We start from the raw sequence: 19213 nt of genomic DNA on the forward strand, positions 1-19213 counted from the left end.
CTTCTTCAAACCCCAAGTGTGCCATTCAGCTATTATTATTTTTTTACTGAGAGCTGAACCATTGAAACGAACATCCACGTGGGGACTAAGGGTCCTGTGTTCTGTATTTCTAGGCACAGGTCTGGGCTTTCCGGGTCCGAGTCCAAGGACTTTATTTGCTTGTTTATTTTTGCCCCAGCACTTTCCCCATGAAAACCCCACTCTTTGCTGCTGAAAACAATTCCAATTTGGTGGTAAAGACTGTGTTTACCTGGGGAGAGCGGCAGTGCAAGGGGCAGAGGTAGGTGTCAATGAGCCCGAACTTTGGTCCCTTAATTTTGATGCATTTACTTTGAAAATTTGTTCCATACAAACCCACTGCTATAAAATTTAGATTTGGTAAAGATGCTAACATGGAATGCAAACACTTGTGTGTGCATCTCTCCCTCTGTTTTTTAATGTTCTAACACCTAACTTTTTCCATTCTCCTGGGGCGGACTTTGACAATGTAGCACCGTGTGCAAGGCTAAAATCTTTGTACCAGAGGTGGGTGGAGGTGGTGGAGGGCGATTTGCAGCCCAAGACTGACGTGGTTGCAGCTCTTGTAGCCCAGCCACCTGGGGAAAATTTCAGCAGTCTGAAGGGGGGGGGGCAGCTTTATTGCAGATATTATTGTGCAGCTTGAAGCAACTGGATGCATAAAAACTGACTCCTTTTGGAACGAAACATTGTCCAGACCCCTCAGATATTACTCAAAACTCTATTTGCAGAACTTTCTTCAAAACAGAACAGAAAAACAGTAAATGATATATCAAAATAATTCCATACAATATCTTGTGCAAGTCCAGCACAGGTTCAGCATCTTAGGGGGAAAAAGATAATTCCAAACAGAGCCAGTGTGGTGTAGTGGTTAAGAGCGGTAGACTCGTAATCTGGTGAACCGGGTTCGCTTCCCCGCTCCTCCACATGCAGCTGCTGGGTGACCTTGGGCCAGTCACACTTCTCTGAAGTCTCTCAGCCCCACTCACCTCACAGAGTGTTTGTTGTGGGGGAGGAAGGGAAAGGAGAATGTTAGCCGCTTTGAGACTCCTTCGGGTAGTGATAAAGCGAGATATTAAATCCAAACTCTTCTTCTTCTATAACCAAAAGTCTCTCTCCTTACAGCCTCCATTTTGCCTGGAGCCATTTCCTCTCCCTTCAGGGGACTCGTTTACACATCCTTACTCCCACAGAGCCTGAGAAACAGACTCAGCCACCACCCTTCCAAGATTGAGAATTTGCAATTCAATAGCCTCTTATGTGATCTAAGGTTAAACACTCATGTCAGAACTATCAGAGAACAATAACAGTTAATTATCAATGCATCAATGAGTTCAGATATCACTTAGTATACTCCAGTGGCATTTCCCCATGTTACACCTTTTCAGCAATACACATTCTTAATTAAACAATTATATTTAACAGGAATTTTTTGGGGGAGGGGGGATTATGGCATGTTCTTTGACACATTCCTTTACAAATTTCTGGGGTGGTTTTTGCACCCCCTGGGCTCAGTGCTTCATGTGGGGGAACCAGTAACACTGCCCTAAATCTGCCTCTGGTTAATTCTTCTGTGGATCAGGCCACAGTTATCTCTGGGAAGTGTGGGGGACAGGACAAAAAAAGAAGAAGATATGAGGTATAGGACAGAATCTACAAGTGGACATCCCCACACACTGTCTCCTAAAGGCACAATCCTGCCTCTGATCTGCACCATAAGGTTTCCCCATGAAACAAAGAGGCCCAATCTGGCTGTTTGCCTTGGAGACATTGGGCAACTCTCGGCAGCCTTCGGCTTTTCCCTTTTCCCCAATATGCCTATTAAGGATGCATGTGTGTGAACTGATTTACTCAACATTTCCAAACTTCACCTCAGCTTTTCTATGGATTTCAAAGCTACAGCGACACCTAATGGTGGCAGCAGTGGGAACACACCAGTGTGGGTATGGCAAGGTCAGGGTCTCCACGTAAGGCTTAGCGGTTATGTGGTGAGACACCAAAACTGACAGATGAGCCCATATCTATGCACTGCCCCCCCATTCAGGGCACGGACATGGTTTTGAAACTTTGCGGTCCCAAAACTGTCTTAACCGAGGGCAGTGTGCGCGATTGTTAACCAAAGAGATACAGCACAGCAATAGGCCCAATAGGAAAGTCTGTGGCCACATCCATGCCATACATTTAAAGCGTGTGATTCCCCCACCACTGTAAAGAATCCTGGGAATGGTAGTGTGTTAAGGTTGCTGGAAAATGTAGCACTGCAAGGGGTAAACTACAAGTCCCAGGAATATTTGGGAGAAGCCATGTGCTTTAAATGTGTACACCGTCTGTGCCAGATCTCCCCCTGTGTGGTGATGCACTGAACTGAAGGGGGCAGGTCCCCAATGAGGCACCTTCAGACCCTAGACTGGCTATGTCTACCCGGCCTGGCCACTGGATCCTCCACGACAGGAAGTGGGTCTGAAATGCTTCCTGTTGCAGTTGAGCTGTGCTTGAGCATCATGGTCTTTTTGTATCCTTGGCTAGTCCAGGCCATTTGATCCTGCCTCCTGGCTTTGGTGGTTTGCTCACTGATTCCTGGCTTGTCCCACAGTTCCTGGTTGCCTGCTTCTGGCTCCCCTCTGATGGCTATCTCTAACCAAGCCTGGGCAACCTGCCACAGTGCTCTGGAAAGAAGCGTCAGCCCTTCATTCCAGACATGTGGAATGTGTCATTTCTGTTATTACAGTGGTACCTCGGGTTACAGACGCTTCAGGTTACAGACGCTTCAGGTTACAGACTCTGCTAACCCAGAAATAGTACCTCGGGTTAAGAACTTTGCTTCAGGATGAGAACAGAAATCATGCAGCGGCGCAGCAGCAGTGGAAGGCCCCATTAGCTAAAGTGGTACCTCAGGTTAAGAACAGTTTCAGGTTAAGAACAGACCTCCGGAACGAATTAAGTTCTTAACCCAAGGTACCACTGTACATCTGTTGATACAGCACTGAACTTCAGGGAGTTACACAGATCTCTGCCCTGAGGAGTTTACAATCTAAAATATATGGGCGTGAGGGTGTGGGGAGAGAGAGATGAAAGCAAGATCAACACACTGCTTAATGAGGAAAGTCACTCTCCGTGCGCTAACAAGCACTAAATATAAATATTCATATTTAGAGCAGGCAAGGGGCATGTGGAAGGGCGCTTTGCATACTGCTGGTCTATTGGGTTGGAGGAGTTCAGTGAGTCCGAAAACCACACTCACGTGATATATTTAAAACATTATGATACCACTTGAAGCAGTCAGGGAAGAACAGCCAAAGAATACTGGGAGTGGTAGTTTGTTAAGAGTTGTCAGGAGACCCCTATTTAGTACCTCAGGACCTAAACAACCACCTTTCCCCATACAAACTATTATCTGTTATCTAAGGCCCCTCTCTATGTCCCCACTCCCAAAGGGGTTCAGATGGTAGCAACAGGAGAACGGGCCTTTTCTGTGGTGGCTCTCCAGCTGGAATACTCTCCCCCAAGAGGCTCACCTGGTATCATCATTACATGTATTTACGTGCCAGGCAAAAACATTCAGCCTTACCCAGGCCTTTTGGTCATTAAATAATAATCTATGGCCTGTTAAAGCTAGGTGAGGGGGCAGCTAGTATGGTAATTTTATTATTATGTTGTCGGTTATTATGCTTTTTTATTGTGCTCCATAAAATACATTCTTAATGTTGTACACTACCATGGGATCTTTTGATAAAGGGTGGTATATAAAGTGAGTTGTTATTATTATTATTATTATTATTATTATTATTATTATTATTATTAATCTCCCCCCTCACAGAGCTACCATTCCCAGCATTCTCTGTGAAGAGAGCTTGATTGTTAAACCATTCTGAGAACTGTAGCTCTGTGAGAGAAACATAGCTGTCAACTTTTCCCTTTTCTTGCGAGGAATCCTATTCGGAATAAGGGAATTTCCCTTTTAAAAAGGGGAAAGTTGACAGCTATGGAGAAAAATAGAGGTCTCCTGAGAACTCTTAGCACCCTTAAAAAAAACTACAGCTCCCAGAATTCTTTGGGAGGAAGAAGAAGAAGGAGGAAGCAATGACTTTAAAGTGCTATCATGGTGCTTTAAATGTATGGTGTGAAGATAGCCTAAAAGCCCTTGCGCCCTATCAGCGAAGATGCACCCATCCATTGGATAGTTAAGTCAGGCCTGCTTGGCCAACAGAAACCCTACTGATGGCTATGGGATGTTCCACGGTAGTCAAGGTAACAAAGAAGCAAACGATGGAACTAGGAGTGGGATTCGACTCTAAAGAGAAGGGTGAGGATTCCAGGTTGTTAGCTTTTCATAAATCGAGTGGAAGCAGGGGTAGATTGCCCTTTCTGGCCATGTTAAGAAACCCTGTCAGGAAACGATTGTTTGAAATGGGATCCGCTTAGAGAAAGCAAGTGCCAAAATAGAGGGAAGCCCTCAGACCTACTGACAGAGCTATGGGGTGGAACGAAGTCTTGGCTACAGGGTTCACAGTCTTCACTATCATTTTGCTTGTCTGCGCTGTCATGGATCACCACTGGATCCTAGTCGAGACCAAGATGCAGAATTACTACAGCGGCATTTGGAAAGTCTGTATCAAGCAGGTGTGCTCTGATCTCATTGCCGCTTCACGTAAGTTTCCCAAACCTGTGATTCCAGATTCTTTTTCTCAAGTTCCCAAACCTGTGAACCCAGATTCTTTTTCTCAGGAATTGGTCATTCAGAGGTTCACCTATAAGGAAGGATATAAAAAGCCACCTTTTCCCCATCCTACCTTGTGCTATTTTTTAAGAAAAAGAGGCGCCAGAGCTCACCACAAACTTCTCCTTTGTTCTCTAAGAATGGCAACGGCACACAACTGAGAGATAAGGCAGCTGAGCTCCTTGGAGTTCTGGCTGGGGAAAAAGCCCTGCCTATATCACAGCTAAATTGTAAAAGATAAATAATGGCACGGGGGGGGGGTGGATTTCCTAAATGCAGACTTTGGATTTGGGAATGGATGGGAGGGGGGGCTTGCAATACCTTCCAATGTGGCCCTCTAAGTCTCACAGTCTTGCCCTCAGCACTCTCCTTAGAACACACCTCTCAGTGGCCCTGCTGTGCCTCTCAAGTGTTTTTCACCTGGCAATAATGTGTCCTTGAACTGTGGCAATACCTCTTGCTTGTTAGGATAGAGAGGGGTGGGTGTTGGTCTTACTGTGTGTGGAAACTGGGTTTGGGAAGAGACATGGGAGTGTGTGTGTGTGTGTGTGTGTGTGTGTGAGAGAGAGAGAGAGAGAGAGAGAGAGAGAGAGAGAGAGAGAGAGAGAGAAGGCGACCATGGAAGAGCCTTGCTATTCCCCCACCTCTAATAAGTCTTCCTTTGTTTTCTGTTCTACCACTGCAGCCAATGTCTATGGTGCCCGGACGCTCCTGATCTTAGCCCTTTTCTGTGGAATTGTTGGGGCCTCATTTATGACATTCACTTACCGCTACAACTCCCCTTTCACAATATACCGCTACCTGGTTGCTGCAATGGGATCTTTGATTGCAGGTATATATACATATAAAGAAGTAGAAGAATGTTGCATTTCAGGCCACATACAGAATGAGCTTACACTAAGTCAGTCCATCTCTAACCTGGTTTTGAGGGTGGGCAGACAGCAGGTTGGAATGCTAAGTCATTTGTGTAGGAATGGGGTGGGGGTTATTGTTTTGCTGCTTTGTTTTAATGATTTGCTTGTTTTTATCCTGTATTTTATTCTGTGAACTGCCCTGAGATCTTACGATTAAGGGTGGTATATTATTATTATTAGGGACGCGGGTGGCGCTGTGGGTAAAAGCCTCAGCGCCTAGGGCTTGCCGATCGAAAGGTCGGCGGTTCGAATCCCCGCGGCGGGGTGCGCTCCCGTTGCTCGGTCCCAGCGCCTGCCAACCTAGCAGTTCGAAAGCACCCCCGGGTGCAAGTAGATAAATAGGGACCGCTTACTGGCGGGAAGGTAAACGGCGTTTCCGTGTGCTGTGCTGGCTCGCCAGATGCAGCTTTGTCACGCTGGCCACGTGACCCGGAAGTGTCTCTGGACAGCGCTGGCCCTCGGCCTCTTGAGTGAGATGGGCGCACAACCCTAGAGTCTGTCAAGACTGGCCCGTACGGGCAGGGGTACCTTTACCTTTTTATTATTATTATTATTATTATTATTATTATTATTATTATTAGTTTGCAGCAGAGCAGCAAGGACTTCTGCCTCCTGGTGGGGGAAATGAAGAGCATGAGATGCACCAGTGAGGGGGCTTTCTGAACTCCGAGGACCCTCAGCCAGTGCCCAACTCATCTGACCACTGGCACTAGGCTTGGGGTGCATCAGTAGTCAAGCTGTCTCCCAAAGCAGCTCACCCACTTTCTCTCTCTCTCTTTTAGCTGGGGAACCTCAGATAAACTCCTGGCAAAGCCCAAGTTCCTCAGGGCACAGTTTGGTTTGGTTCAGGGGGCCCAAACCAAAAACTGGCCTAAAACATAGAAGCCAGATTGTTGCAGTTCTGCTGTCTCTCTTAAAACATTCCAGGGGACCACACACTAAATTCCTCCTTGTGTTTTCCCCCCACCAGCTGCCTTGGTGTTCTTAGCTCTGAGCATTTACACCATCCGTATCTCCACACACTCCATCAGCAGAACAGGCAATATCACGTACCTGTGGTCTTTTTACATGGCCTGGACCTCCTGCCCTTCCTTCATTTTAAGCGGTGAGTCAGGAGGGAGAAGATACTCTGTCCAGTTTGCATTTAAGGATGACTCTTGTCAGATCTGAAGTTTCTGATACACAGAAGCGTCATTTGAAATTTGCACATCTGAATTTTGCGACGCAGTTCTTCAGCCAAACAAAGTTGATCAAATAAATGCATATATATTTGGGGAAAGTGTGTATTAAAATGGATATATTAGTGAAAACGATACATAAAAAAGGCATTGTATTAGGAGAAAATGCATACAAAATGTGTTCATTAAGATGAATTTGCCCTATAATATCGAAGGATTTGCATTAGGATTTTTATTTTATTTTTTACTGCAAATTGCTGCAGAAATGTGGATACCTGAATGTCACATTGGAAAAAATGTGAAACTGAGAAGAAACCAAAGTTGACTGATACTTCCATCCCTAGTGGTGAGGGAAGAGGATAATGTTATAGGCTGCTTGTTGTGTGGTATGTTGGGGAGGAATAATAGGAAATTGGCTGCTCTGAGTGAACACCTGAGTGCTGGGAAGGAGTTGCCATGCAAGTTTCTGTACCCAACACAAGCTATGCATCCAGCTCCTGTGTCTCGTGGAACTGCTGTCTTGGCTGTTCTAAAACCCTGTTCCAGCCTGACGAAAAGGCCTGGCAGCAAGGTGGCCATTTTGGGGTGGCACCGGTTCATTCCTATTATCCTAATGTGTGTCAGGCACATGGATGTCTTTATCCCAAACGGGTATCGTTTACCTTTTATGGTTGGTGTCACATCACATTATCATTCATCAGCCGGACAAAAAATGGTTCCTATTGAGAATTTATGCAATTGCATTCAGGGCCGCTGCCATTTTACACTTTTGGACTTTGAGACACCTGTATCTGCACATTCCTCTGTATTTTGCTTCCTGTTAATGCTAATTTTGCATTTTTATGCCTGTTGGTGCTAAGGCCATGGTTTTCATGCATCTACTTCTTTTTGTAATATGGATGTCTATTTCTTAGAGTCAAGGTTATTCACTTCCTGCTTCATCCCCCTCCCCCTTTGCTTTGTCTGTTTCCCCTCCCTTCTCTTTGTGTTGCCTGTGGCTTGGACTGTATCCTGAGCCGGCCTCCCCATGAAACAGACTGGAGTCAGGACTTGAAGGACTCATATATGCCTTGATGAGTTGCATTTCCCACCTCTGCACACTAGACGGCACAAGATCTCCTTCCCTGTGTGCACCAGTTCCAGTTCAGACTGTCTGCACATTGAGCATGAAGGGGCTTAAGGGGACTTCAGCTAGAACATGCTTAGAAGCCTCCCTGCCATCAGAAACCCTGGTCTTAAAGCCAAGCATACTTTGGCCACATCCACAACATGCATGCAAAACATGCGTCAATCACTTTCACAGTGATAGCTCCACTCGCCAAGTATCTTTGGGGACTGTAGTTTACTTAAAGTACATAAAATGTGCTCTGGAAGACATGCTGTTAGAGTTCTCATATGTATATATATACACAGCCTGCATGGCTCATGGTGCTGGTAATCGCCAGGTTGTGGGTTTGATTCCCGTATGGGACAGCTGCATATTCCTACAAAGCAGGGGGTCGAACAAGATGGCTCTCAGTGTCCTTTCCATATGATTCTATGATATAGCCTAGAGTTGCAAAAGTATGAGGTCACCACTGAAACTATATTAGCGTTTCAGCTTTCCCCAAGGTCCGGGGGTAGGGGGAATCCGAAATTCCTTTCTTTAATCTGGATTCCACCCTGTCAAGTTCCTACCCAGGAACTGTGCTGGAAATGCAGAATGTCAAAGTCTGGGGAAGAATTCATTTGAGCCAGATTCATTCTCAGGATTACCAAGTGTCAATCCTACTCAGTGATTTTTGCACCTTATGCTGGTGCCATCATCTTTTTTTGCTTGAATATGTTTTAGGTCTCCTTCCACATCAAGGCAAGCCATTGAATAGATCCCTGAAACAAGGAATAAGAAAATAAATTCTAAATGAAATATCTAAATGAAATAATGTGCACTTTGTGCTGCTCCCGCCACTTCCCTTCCCCACCCCCACCCCCTCTGTAGGTTTGTTCAGCCTGATGGCACACCAACGTTTGCTGGTGCACGGATCCGGTTTCTCAGATGGAGAAAGCTCCACAATCACTTCGAGCTCCTCAGAATGGACCTCAAGCTCATCGAGCTATTTGGAGGATTCAGAAGGGGAAAGAAAGATGTCTGTATCAGCAAGGCGGTCCCTTCATAAATAATGGAGGGGGCACTTGTCTGTGTTGTGTTTGTTGGGGGCATATGGGTCCCAAGCAATCCTTTGTGGTTCAGAAATTGTCAGTGCATGTACGGGAGGTGGGGTGGGGGGTGGGGTGGGGGGAGAGAGGAGATGCCTCCTTGGATGTAAACAAAGATTTGTAAATTGTATGCTGCCTTGTTGGGGTGGGGGGGGATGAAAGTGTGGTTTATAAATTCTTAAATAAATGAATAGTGCCACTGTCTGGTCTTCAGTCTGTTTGTTTGTTTGTTTGTTTGTTTGTTTGTTTGTTTGTTTGTTTGTTTGGATAGTGGATATGTTGCTTATATTAAAGCAAGGCAACGTAGGTAAAAACAAACAGCAAATACAAAAACATTGCAAAAACACGCACCACAGATGCGTTGACAGTTGAATGAAGCATCCTTTGGGGAATCAAAATTCAAATTGCATCTAAAAATCAAGAACAGGTATATGGGGAAAACAATCATCGCAAATAACTAAAGCTCTGTAAAGACCACAAAGTAAAATGCTACAAATTGTCTTTTTATGTTCTAAACTGCCTTGTGACCCTTGGATGAAGCACAGCATAAAAATTGTAATTATGATGATGATGAAAAATGAAATAAAACTAAAAACTATGAGTACATTTTACTCAAAGTAGGCCCACTCTGAAATTAATGGACCTTAGTTAGTCCTGGCCATTAATTTCAATGGGGCTACTCTGAGCAGGAATAACATTGGATACAACCCGTAAGATATGATTGACCGTTGGGCCAAAAAAGACAGGAATCAGCTTAGTCTTCTCAGTCACTGCCCCTGCCCCTATTATATTATTACCGTATTTTTCGCTCTATAAGACGCACCAGACCACAAGACGCACCTAGTCTTTGGAGGAGGAAAACAAGAAAAAAAATATTCTGAATCTCAGAAGCCAGAACAGCAAGAGGGATCGCTGCGCAGCTGTTCTGGCTTCTGGGATAGCTGTGCAGCCTGCATTCACTCCATAAGACGCACACACATTTCCCCTTACTTTTTAGGAGGGAAAAAGTGAGTTTTATAGAGCAAAAAAAAATGTTAATTATCATTATCATTGCCACCATCAATCATCACCAATAACGCCAGCATTTAAGACCTGCCCTTCACTGATAGGGGCCAGGGCAGGTTAATAGAGATTTAAAATTCAAGATCAAAAACAGTTTAAACAAATCACCACCACAGTAAATAAATCAACCCTGCCCCAGGCCACTTCCTACCCCCTCAACCCAAGGATATGAAGGAAGTCAAGATTCCACGGCAGTTGAGACCAGCTAGAAGTATCTGCAGGAGCCTTAACTGCTGCACAGAGACTCTAGGAACCACTGTCACCACAAGTTCTTGGTGGTCCTCAGTGGCTGTTTCTTCCCCCTAGCGAAGATGCCCCCAGCCAATGCCTGCCAGTGGCTCCGAGTGAGCTTGCCCTATCGAGCCACCACAGCCGCCTCTACTTGCATCAGTTTCCTCCTCCTCTCCATCTCCCTGCTTAGCCCCTCCTGGATGGAAATCATTGTCCCGGACACGAACGGGCCTCCTAACCCCGTGGCCAACAAAGTCTGCAACAACGTGGCCTGCACTCAACTGAGCAGGAGCAGCGGTAAGGAGGTGCGCCGGTGCCCGCTCATCTCAGTCCTACACCTTCCGGCACTCCGCCCCAAACACAAGCAACCATCTCCTCTTGCCCCACGGCTGCATAACTCCAGTCCGGGGGGATCTGCCCTTCAGGAGATGTTTAAGTCAGTTTTTGGATCTCCAGCGAGATCCCATGCCAACATGTACTGATGTGTAAGCCCAAATGAAGCAAGGTGTTTTGAAATGTTTATTTCATTATTTCCTGAGGAGATAAACAATTTGCTTCGAATCCCTGAGACGGGGTGAGCTCCTGATGCTCGGTCCCTGCTCCTGCCAACCTAGCAGTTCAAAAGCATGTCAAAGTACAAGTAGATAAATAGGTACTGCTCCAGTGGGAAGGTAAACGCCATTTCCGTGTGCTGCTCTGGTTCGCCAGAAGCGGCTTAGTCATGCTGGCCACATGACCCGGAAGCTGTATGCCGGCTCCCTCAGCCAATAAAGCGAGATGAGCGCCGCAACCCCAGACTCAGTCACGACAGGACCTAATGGTCAGGGGTCCTTTTTATTGTTGCATGCAACCCCAATCTCTAAGCAGTGCGAGATTCCAGGGCCCAGAGTTTGTGTTTCCTTTGGAATGAAGGACAGCAGAGACTGTGGTATTTTTATGATTTATGGTTTGTTTGCACATATATGCTACCTGAGCCTACGGTTCACAGAATTAAGAACCCAAGAGAGCTTGCTTCTCCCATAGCTACAGCCTTGGATTCAAACAAACATTGTTTGCGCGCGCTCTCTCTGTTTTGCTTCTAGCTCACATCACTCTACTTCCTCTTCACAGCCCTGGCTTTATCCTCCTAACTACTCAGAGTTGAGGGAGGGTGGAGCTCCACCCAATTGCCATCGCCCACAGAGCTGCTTCCTTTGTTCCCCTTAATGGCCCATCACCCAAGCAATCGCCTTAACAGGACGCTAACCTGACTGTCCCAAGAATTAGAAGGCTTGATTAGCTTTTAACACTTATTTGATCCAGGGATTAGGAGGGGTGTCTGCAAACAGCCTAACACTGTCCCTACAAATTCATAACTATTACTATCTATCTATCTATCTATCTATCTATCTATCTATCTATCTATCTATCTATCTTCGGCTATATCTATATATCTATCTACTTATCTATCATCTCCATATCATGATCTGAAGCAATTTGATATGGAGCAGAGATTTGCTGATTATTTTTAACTGTTGGGTGATTGAATTTTTAAAAACTGTTTAAAAGTGCCTTTACAGAATGCCAAAATCCAGACAGTATAGAGAGATTTGGTCTCAGGGACATAATAAGGCACCTCCAAAAGTTCAGCCCCTGAACATGGCAGTGATTTAGCCAGCCTATAGGGAGCAAGACCCTCTTAAGGTATCTTGGTCCAAAATTATTTAGGGCTTTGAACTCTAGTTCCCAAACTTTGAAGCTGGCCTGGGGACAGACAGCTGGTGCAGAAGCTATGGCACTGTTGTTACAAGCTGTCAGAAAGTTACTGATAATGATGATTTGTACTAGTGTCTACAACCGTCAGCGCCTCCTGAGAATTAGAGCTGTCAAGAGTGATGTTTAGAAGGGGAAACCACATCCCATTTGCTGCCTCCTGAGAGCTGAGCTGTTGAGCAGCTTTAAGAAAGAAACACTCCTACCCTCTGGAACAGAGGTCAGGTGCATTGTTATTTAAAGCAAGTAGGGATATTCACAACTGATGATGCATCTATTTGCTTGATTTTTTTTTTCTAATCCTCCCCTCCCACCCACCTCAACCATGACCTTTTCTTCCAATGAGCCTGGGGCAGCATGTGCAATTTTCTCCTCCTTTGCCCATTTTCATCCTCACATAACTCTGCAAAGTAGATTAGGGTGAGAAATAGCGACCCCAACACCCAGTAAGAGATCCAGTAGGCATTTGAACTGTTCCACATCTTTAATAATGCATCTTCTGTTTAGGGATTGATGGATATTGGAATTATGTATGTAGATCAGGAAGGGAGAACCCCAATTCTCTCTGTCCAGGCCTGGCAACGATCTCCATGCAATGTGCCCAAAATGTTTTTGTTTTATTTTGCCTAGTGAACTCTGAATCATGCCTCTAGTTAAGGGTTTCCCAAACTTGGGTCTCCAGCTGCTTTTGGACTACAATTCCCATCATCCCTGACCACTGGTCCTGCTAACTAGGGATGATGGGAATTGTAGTCCAAACGCAGCTGGAGACCCAAGTTTGGGAAACCCTATTCTAGCTTCTCTAGATGGAGGACAGAGTGATGCTGCTGGTCAGTGTTGACAAAACTAATTTAGACAAACCAATGGTCCTTCTTGCTTCCTATGTTCCATGCCCCAGTAATAAACATTCTATACAGGACATTTTATACAAAGATCTCAAAATAGCTGTCTTATTACAAAAGAATTTGAGAAATAGACTGGAAAGAGAAGCTGCTGAATTGCAACTTATTACCAAACTTAAAACCATGGAGAGACCTGGTCTGAATAGAGACATTGGATTCTTATCTCATTATACATGATAAAGCTATTTTTAGCCATCTCACCCCTTGCTTTTTCCTGTAAGACCAATTGCAGTCGTTAACAGTCATCAACAGGTTTACCACACCTATCAGCCAATCACCCATTCCCACCACCCTTCTGAGTAATACCCCTCCCCACCCTCTCACTATATATAAAGGTCTGGTGACTTCTGTTTCAGTGTATCTGAAGTAGTGTGCATGCACATGAAAGCTCATACCAATAACAAACTTAGTTTGTCTCTAAGATGCTACTGGAAGGATTTTTAAAAAAATTGTTTCGACTACGGCAGACCAACACGGCTACCTACCTGTAACTTGTCTGGACATGTTTGCTAAGGTTAAACTAGTGTAACCCCTGTCTACCCCTCCCCTTTGGTGACACGTCAGTGATGTAAAGATGATATATCAATGATGCTGTGTGAACTGTATTCTGGGATGTGGTGTGAAGTTTTAAAAGTCAATGTCACTCCATGCTCTGGGTTCACTCGCTGCTGTTGAACCTGTTGCGCAACAATAAAGGATCTAGGTCTACTTACTGCTGTTTTGCTCCAAATTGCTTGGCTGGAATTTCCTCCTTTTACTGACCACATGGACCCGCGGAGGACTGGTACCCCAGCGAGCTGGGCTGTCTCAACCCAGAATTTTCCTTAAGAAGTATAACTTTTAAAACTCACTTGTAATAAGATGAAGGAGGTTTTAAAATTAAGTACCGTAGTTTTCGCTCGATTACACGCATTTTTTTCCTCCTAGAAAGTAAGGGGAAATGTCTGTGTGTGTTACGGAGTGAATGCTTCCCTCCTCCGTGGTTTCCAGCAGGAGAAGAGCCGCTGAATGGGGAGGAGAGAGGGACAGAGTGCCTGCTTCTTTAAAGGAGCAAAGCGGGAGGGGAGCCGCTTACACGAGTGTAAGCGGCTCCTGTCCGGTTGGCTCCTTTAAAGCAAGCAGGCTCTCTGTATCTCTCTCATCCCGCTTTGCTGGAAATAGCAGGAAAGATTTTCAGCTCGCTAAGGGCGGGGGGGGGGAGGAGGGAGAGAAGCAGAACCTGCTTGCTTTAAAGGAGCCTACCAGAGCTTACACTTGTGTAAGCAGCTCCTGTCCGGTAGGCTCCTTTAAAGCAAGCAGGCTCTCTGTCCCTCCAGCAAAGTTTTTCAGCTCGCTAAGGGGGGGGGGAGGAGGGAGAGAAACAGAGCTTGCTCCACATGTGCTCCTTGTCCCTTGAGTGCTTTTCCTTCCCTCCCCACTTAAAACGTGGTTACAAAGCACAGATCCACATGGATCCTCAGGATTTTTGCACTGGGTCACCCCAAGTTCACCATCAGATCACATAGCATATCCATGGCTACAGCCTGCACCAAAAAACACCCACCCACCCACTGTTTCATGGGACTGCAATGGCGCAAAAACATGGTTACAAAGCATGGATCCACATGGATCCTCAGGATTTTTGCATTGGGCTACCCCAAACTCACCGTCAGATCACGTCTGTGGCCACAGCATGAACCACAAAAATCATACATTCACTGTTTCGTGTAGAATTTTTTTTCCTTGTTTTCCTCCTCTAAAAACATGTGTGTTATGGTCGGGTGCGTTTTATCAAGCGAAAAATACGGTATACTGTTAAGTATACAGTAGTACCTTGGGTTACAGACGCTTCAGGTTACAGACTCCGCTAACCCAGAAATAGTACCTTGGGTTAAGAACTTTGCTTCAGGATGAGAACAGAAATTGTGCGGAGGTGGCGCGGCGGCAGTGGGAGGCCCCATTAGCTAAAGTGGTACCTCAGGTTAAGAACAGTTTCAGGTTAAGAACAGACCTCCGAAACGAATTAAGTTCTTAACCCAAGGTACTACTGTATAAGGTTTTATGGACATGCATGAACCAGTATATTATAATGGAACCAAGAGGGGGAGTGGAGGGAAGTCGACCAAAAATTATGGTTTAATTTGGTTATTATTATTTTTTCTGCCGCGCCCCCCCCCCCCTTTTGTTATTTTTGGAAAATCAAAAAAAAATTATTAAAAAAAATAACCATCCAGGGGTTCTTTACCCTTTTCACCCTTTATGAAACCAATGGACTTAATCCCCCTGTATGCAGGCATTCTCCAGCATTTCAGACAGGACACAAAGCCTGAACAATCCGCATTAATCTTTCTCTCCCTGGCAGGTCTCATGAGAGTTTCGAGAATCCTCCTGGCACTCGCCACGGTCACTGGCTTCGTGGCAGCCATCTCCCTCCTCATCTCCTGCCAATGCCTGAGGCGTTGTGGGGGACCTTCCAACATGCTGGTGTCCTCAGCAGCAAGCTTCACCACAGGTAAGAAAGAGGACTCCCCCTGGTTTCGGAAGGGCTCAGTGGCACAACAAATGCTCACATGCAAAAGGGCTCAGGTTTAAGGCTTCATAGGTCAAAACCAGCACTTTGAATTGGGCCCAGAAACTAACCGGCAGCCAGTTCAGTCGGCCCAGATTTGGTGTAATATGCTCACCCCACTGAGCAGCTTGGCCATCTAATTCTGCACCAGCATTCAATCCCCAGCATCTGCTGGTTGGCTGGGGAAATCCTCTGTCTGGAGCCTTACAGGGCAGCTGCCAGTCAGTGTAGACAATACTAAGCTTGTGTTGCCTGTGGCTTCATGGTAGAGGAATTTGTTTTGCATGCAGAAGGTCCCTGGTTCAATCTCTAGGGAGGCCTGGGAGGGAACCCAAGAGAGCCTCTGCCAGTCAGTGTAGAGACCATTGGTAGGCAAACTAAGGCCCGGGGGCCAGATCTGGCCCAATCGCCTCCTCAACCCAGCCCGTGGACAGTCTGGGAATCAGCGTGTTTTTACATGAGTAGAATGTGTCCTTTTATTTAAAATGCATCTCTGGGTTATTTGTGGGGCATGGGAATTTGTTCATTCCCCCCCCCCTTCAAAATACAGTGGACGCTCGGGTTGCGAACGTGATCCGTGCGGGATGCACGTTCACAACCCACAGTGTTCGCAACCACAGTGTTTGCAACCCACTTCTGTGCATCTGCGCATGCGCAGGTTGCGATTCGGCGCTTTTGTGCATGTGCAAAGCACAATTTACTGCTTCTGCGCATGCACGACTTCCAAAACCCAGAAGTAACCTGTTCTGGTACTTCCGGGTTTCGACAGTCCGCAACCCAAAAAAAGTAACCTGAAGCAGATGCAACATGAGGTATAGTCTGGCCCCCCACAAGGTCTGAGGGACAGTGGACTGGCCCCCTGCTGAAAGTTTGCTGACCCCTGGTATAGACGGTATAGGAGTATAGCATCTAGATCGAGGGAAGTAATAGTGCCACTGTATTCTGCTCTGGTCAGACCTCACCTGGAGTACTGTGTCCAGTTCTGGGCACCACAGTTCAAGAAGGACACTGACAAACTGGAAAATGTCCGGAGGAGGGCAACCAAAATGGTCAAAGGCCTGGAAATGATGCCTTATGAGGAACGGCCAAGGGAGCTGGGCATGTTTAGCCTGGAGAAGAGGAGGTTAAGGGGTGATATGATAGCCATGTTCAGATATATATAAAAGGATGTCATATAGATGAGGGAGAAAGGTTGTTTTCTGCTGCTCCAGAGAAGCGGACACGGAGCAATGGATCCAAACTACAAGAAAGAAGATTCCACCTAAACATTAGGAAGAACTTCCTGACAGTAAGAGCTGTTCGGCAGTGGAATTTGCTGCCAAGGAGTGTGGTGGAGTCTCCTTCTTTGGAGGTCTTTAAGCAGAGGCTTGACAACCATATGTCAGGAGTGCTCTGATGGTGTTTCCTGCTTGGCAGGGGGTTGGACTCGATGGCCCTTGTGGTCTATTCCAACTCTATGATTCTATTCTATGAAACCAGATTGTCCAATGGTTTGGCTCAGTATATGACAGCTTCCTACCTTCCTGTGCATTCACAAGGCTTATTTTGCATGCTTAAAGCCTCCATTCAACAGGTTCATGAAAAAACCTGGATCAAATGGATCCCCCATCCCTACTCAGGTGGCATCTCTAACTCACTTTTACTCCTTGTTAGGCATCTTCGGCTTTGTCACAATGGCCTCATACACAATCAACATGACCCAGAAAAATTTGAGTTCTGTCGGCCACCTTCACTTCACATGGAGTTTCTGCCTCGCCTGGCTGGTGTTCACCCTCTATGTCATGAATGGTGAGCTTTGTTAAGTCACAGTTTCTTAGGGCATCCTTACTGGGAAACTGTGGTTCAAGTACTGCTAACAGGCCAGGATGTTATATTAAGCCATCACTTATTAGGACAGCAAAGTGGAAGGTGGATCGGAGCCATAGGGCACAGTCCACCAGGACGTTCTCTCATGTAAGCCCTATGGCAGGGTTGGTCAGTCTCCTTAGGCCTGTGACCTCCTTGGGAGTTTTGAGTGAGTGCCAAGGCACTACCCCCTCTGGTCAATTCTCTCCCTTCTCCTACAGGTCAGCCGCCCCCCTGGGGGACAGAAAGAGAGCTAAAGTTTAGGTTTCCCAGGGTATGAGGGTCAAAGTCATTAATCAGAGCCTTGCCTTGAACAGGACATAGAGCTGAAAGAAGGAAGTTGGGAAGAGCGCCACTCTACCAACTCCTTCCTTCTACTCTATGAACTTTTTGAGAAAGAAAAAGCTAACCATCCTCACCATCTCATAACCAAGGAGGCTTCGTGGACAGCGGGGGAAGATCACAGGGGCATCGCTGTGCCCATGGGCACCGCATTGGTGACCCCTGCCCTGTTGAAATGAACAGGAACCACACAGGCCATTTTGCAGAGCTCATGTTCTTTCCAGTTTGGCTTACGCAGGAGAGCTTCCTTGATCCCCATAATTTAACAACTCTCTGTGTGTTTCCCACTTCCAAACCCGAGGACCCAAATGCTTTCCATGAGGCTTTCATTATTACTGTTATGCAATGCAAGGAATTGGATGAGTAATTGGGAAGTGCCTGTTACCCTCAGCTCCTAGGAGGAAGGGTGGGACAAAACTGCAATCAATCAATTCAGTTCAACTTAAAAAAAATAGAAAAGGAATATGGTCCTTCTTTTCTCCCCACAGGTTTCTTTAGCTTGATGACACATTTTCTGACCGTACAATCCGGCAGCGAACAACATTTCAACACAATCCTCTTGGAAGGGAGCATGCAGCAACCTGCAGCCGGGGACCACACAGCTATGGGGCTGTCAGTTCTCCAAGGTCAGGGCCTGGCTGCTCCACCTGCAAGAAGCCCCCTCCCAAGCCCATCCCTCTGTCTTAATTCCACCATAATCTAAACTCTTCAACTTGAAAGTTTCTCATTTCCCTCCCATGCTATTTTTTATTTTATTTTAAATCCGCATTGTCTATTTTAAAAAAATTATCCATCCTACTGCTTCTCCTGTATTTTACTTTATTTTTTAAAAAAATCCAATGTCTGATTTTTTAAGAAAAACCAACTAAATCTTGTAATAAAGTTATTTTGCATTTTCAATGCCTGGTCTGTAACAGTTCCTTCTCTCTCCTCCACCTCCCCCCTCATTTTAGGTAAGTAAAACCAAAGAGAGCTGTCCATTTCACCAGGAACTTTTAGGGTCCCCTAACAACTGTCAGCACTTTAACAATCTACAGTTCCCAGGATTCTTTGGGGGAATGCCATGGCTGCTTAAAAGTGACATGGGGCTGCTTCAAATGTGTAGTGAAGATGGAGCCTTGGAGTGCTTTAAAAATTATAATTCATCGCTCTAAACGGGTTTTCCCCTGACTGTGCTCCCGAGTACAATGCGGTGTTTCTCTGACGTTCTGAAAAAATGGGTGGCATCAGCACAGCATATGGAAAATTGTGATACAGTGGTACCTCGGGTTAAGTACTTAATTCGTTCCGGAGGTCTGTTCTTAATCTGAAACTGTTCTTAACCTGAAGCACCACTTTAGCTAATGGGGCCTCCTGCTGCTGCCGCACCGCCGGAGCACGATTTCTCATCCTGAAGCAAAGTTCTTAACCTGAAGCACTATTTCTGGGTTAGCAGAGTCTGTAACCTGAAGCATATGTAACCTGAAGCGTATGTAACCCGAGGTACCACTGTAGATTAAATATTTTCC

The 19213-nt window shown here is 45.8% G+C and overlaps 1 protein-coding gene and 1 long non-coding RNA gene across 2 annotated transcripts; both read left to right on the plus strand.

Annotated features, from left to right (window-relative positions):
• The first annotated feature begins 4292 nt into the window (after positions 1–4292).
• LOC144328484 (protein NKG7-like) lies at positions 4293–9068 on the plus strand. The gene is made up of 4 exons (XM_077932146.1): positions 4293–4666; positions 5421–5567; positions 6620–6754; positions 8806–9068. Exons 1-4 carry the CDS (start codon positions 4492–4494, stop codon positions 8985–8987), a joined length of 639 nt encoding a protein of 212 aa, XP_077788272.1. The 5' UTR covers positions 4293–4491; the 3' UTR covers positions 8988–9068.
• A 6168-nt stretch (positions 9069–15236) lies between these two features.
• LOC144328607 (uncharacterized) lies at positions 15237–18537 on the plus strand. The gene is made up of 3 exons (XR_013393833.1): positions 15237–15461; positions 17172–17306; positions 18194–18537. It is a non-coding gene; the product is annotated as an uncharacterized LOC144328607 (long non-coding RNA).
• The last annotated feature ends 676 nt before the right edge of the window (positions 18538–19213 follow it).

The sequence above is a fragment of the Podarcis muralis genome, chromosome 7 (assembly GCF_964188315.1).
Source record: "Podarcis muralis chromosome 7, rPodMur119.hap1.1, whole genome shotgun sequence".
Lineage (NCBI taxonomy): Eukaryota > Metazoa > Chordata > Lepidosauria > Squamata > Lacertidae > Podarcis > Podarcis muralis.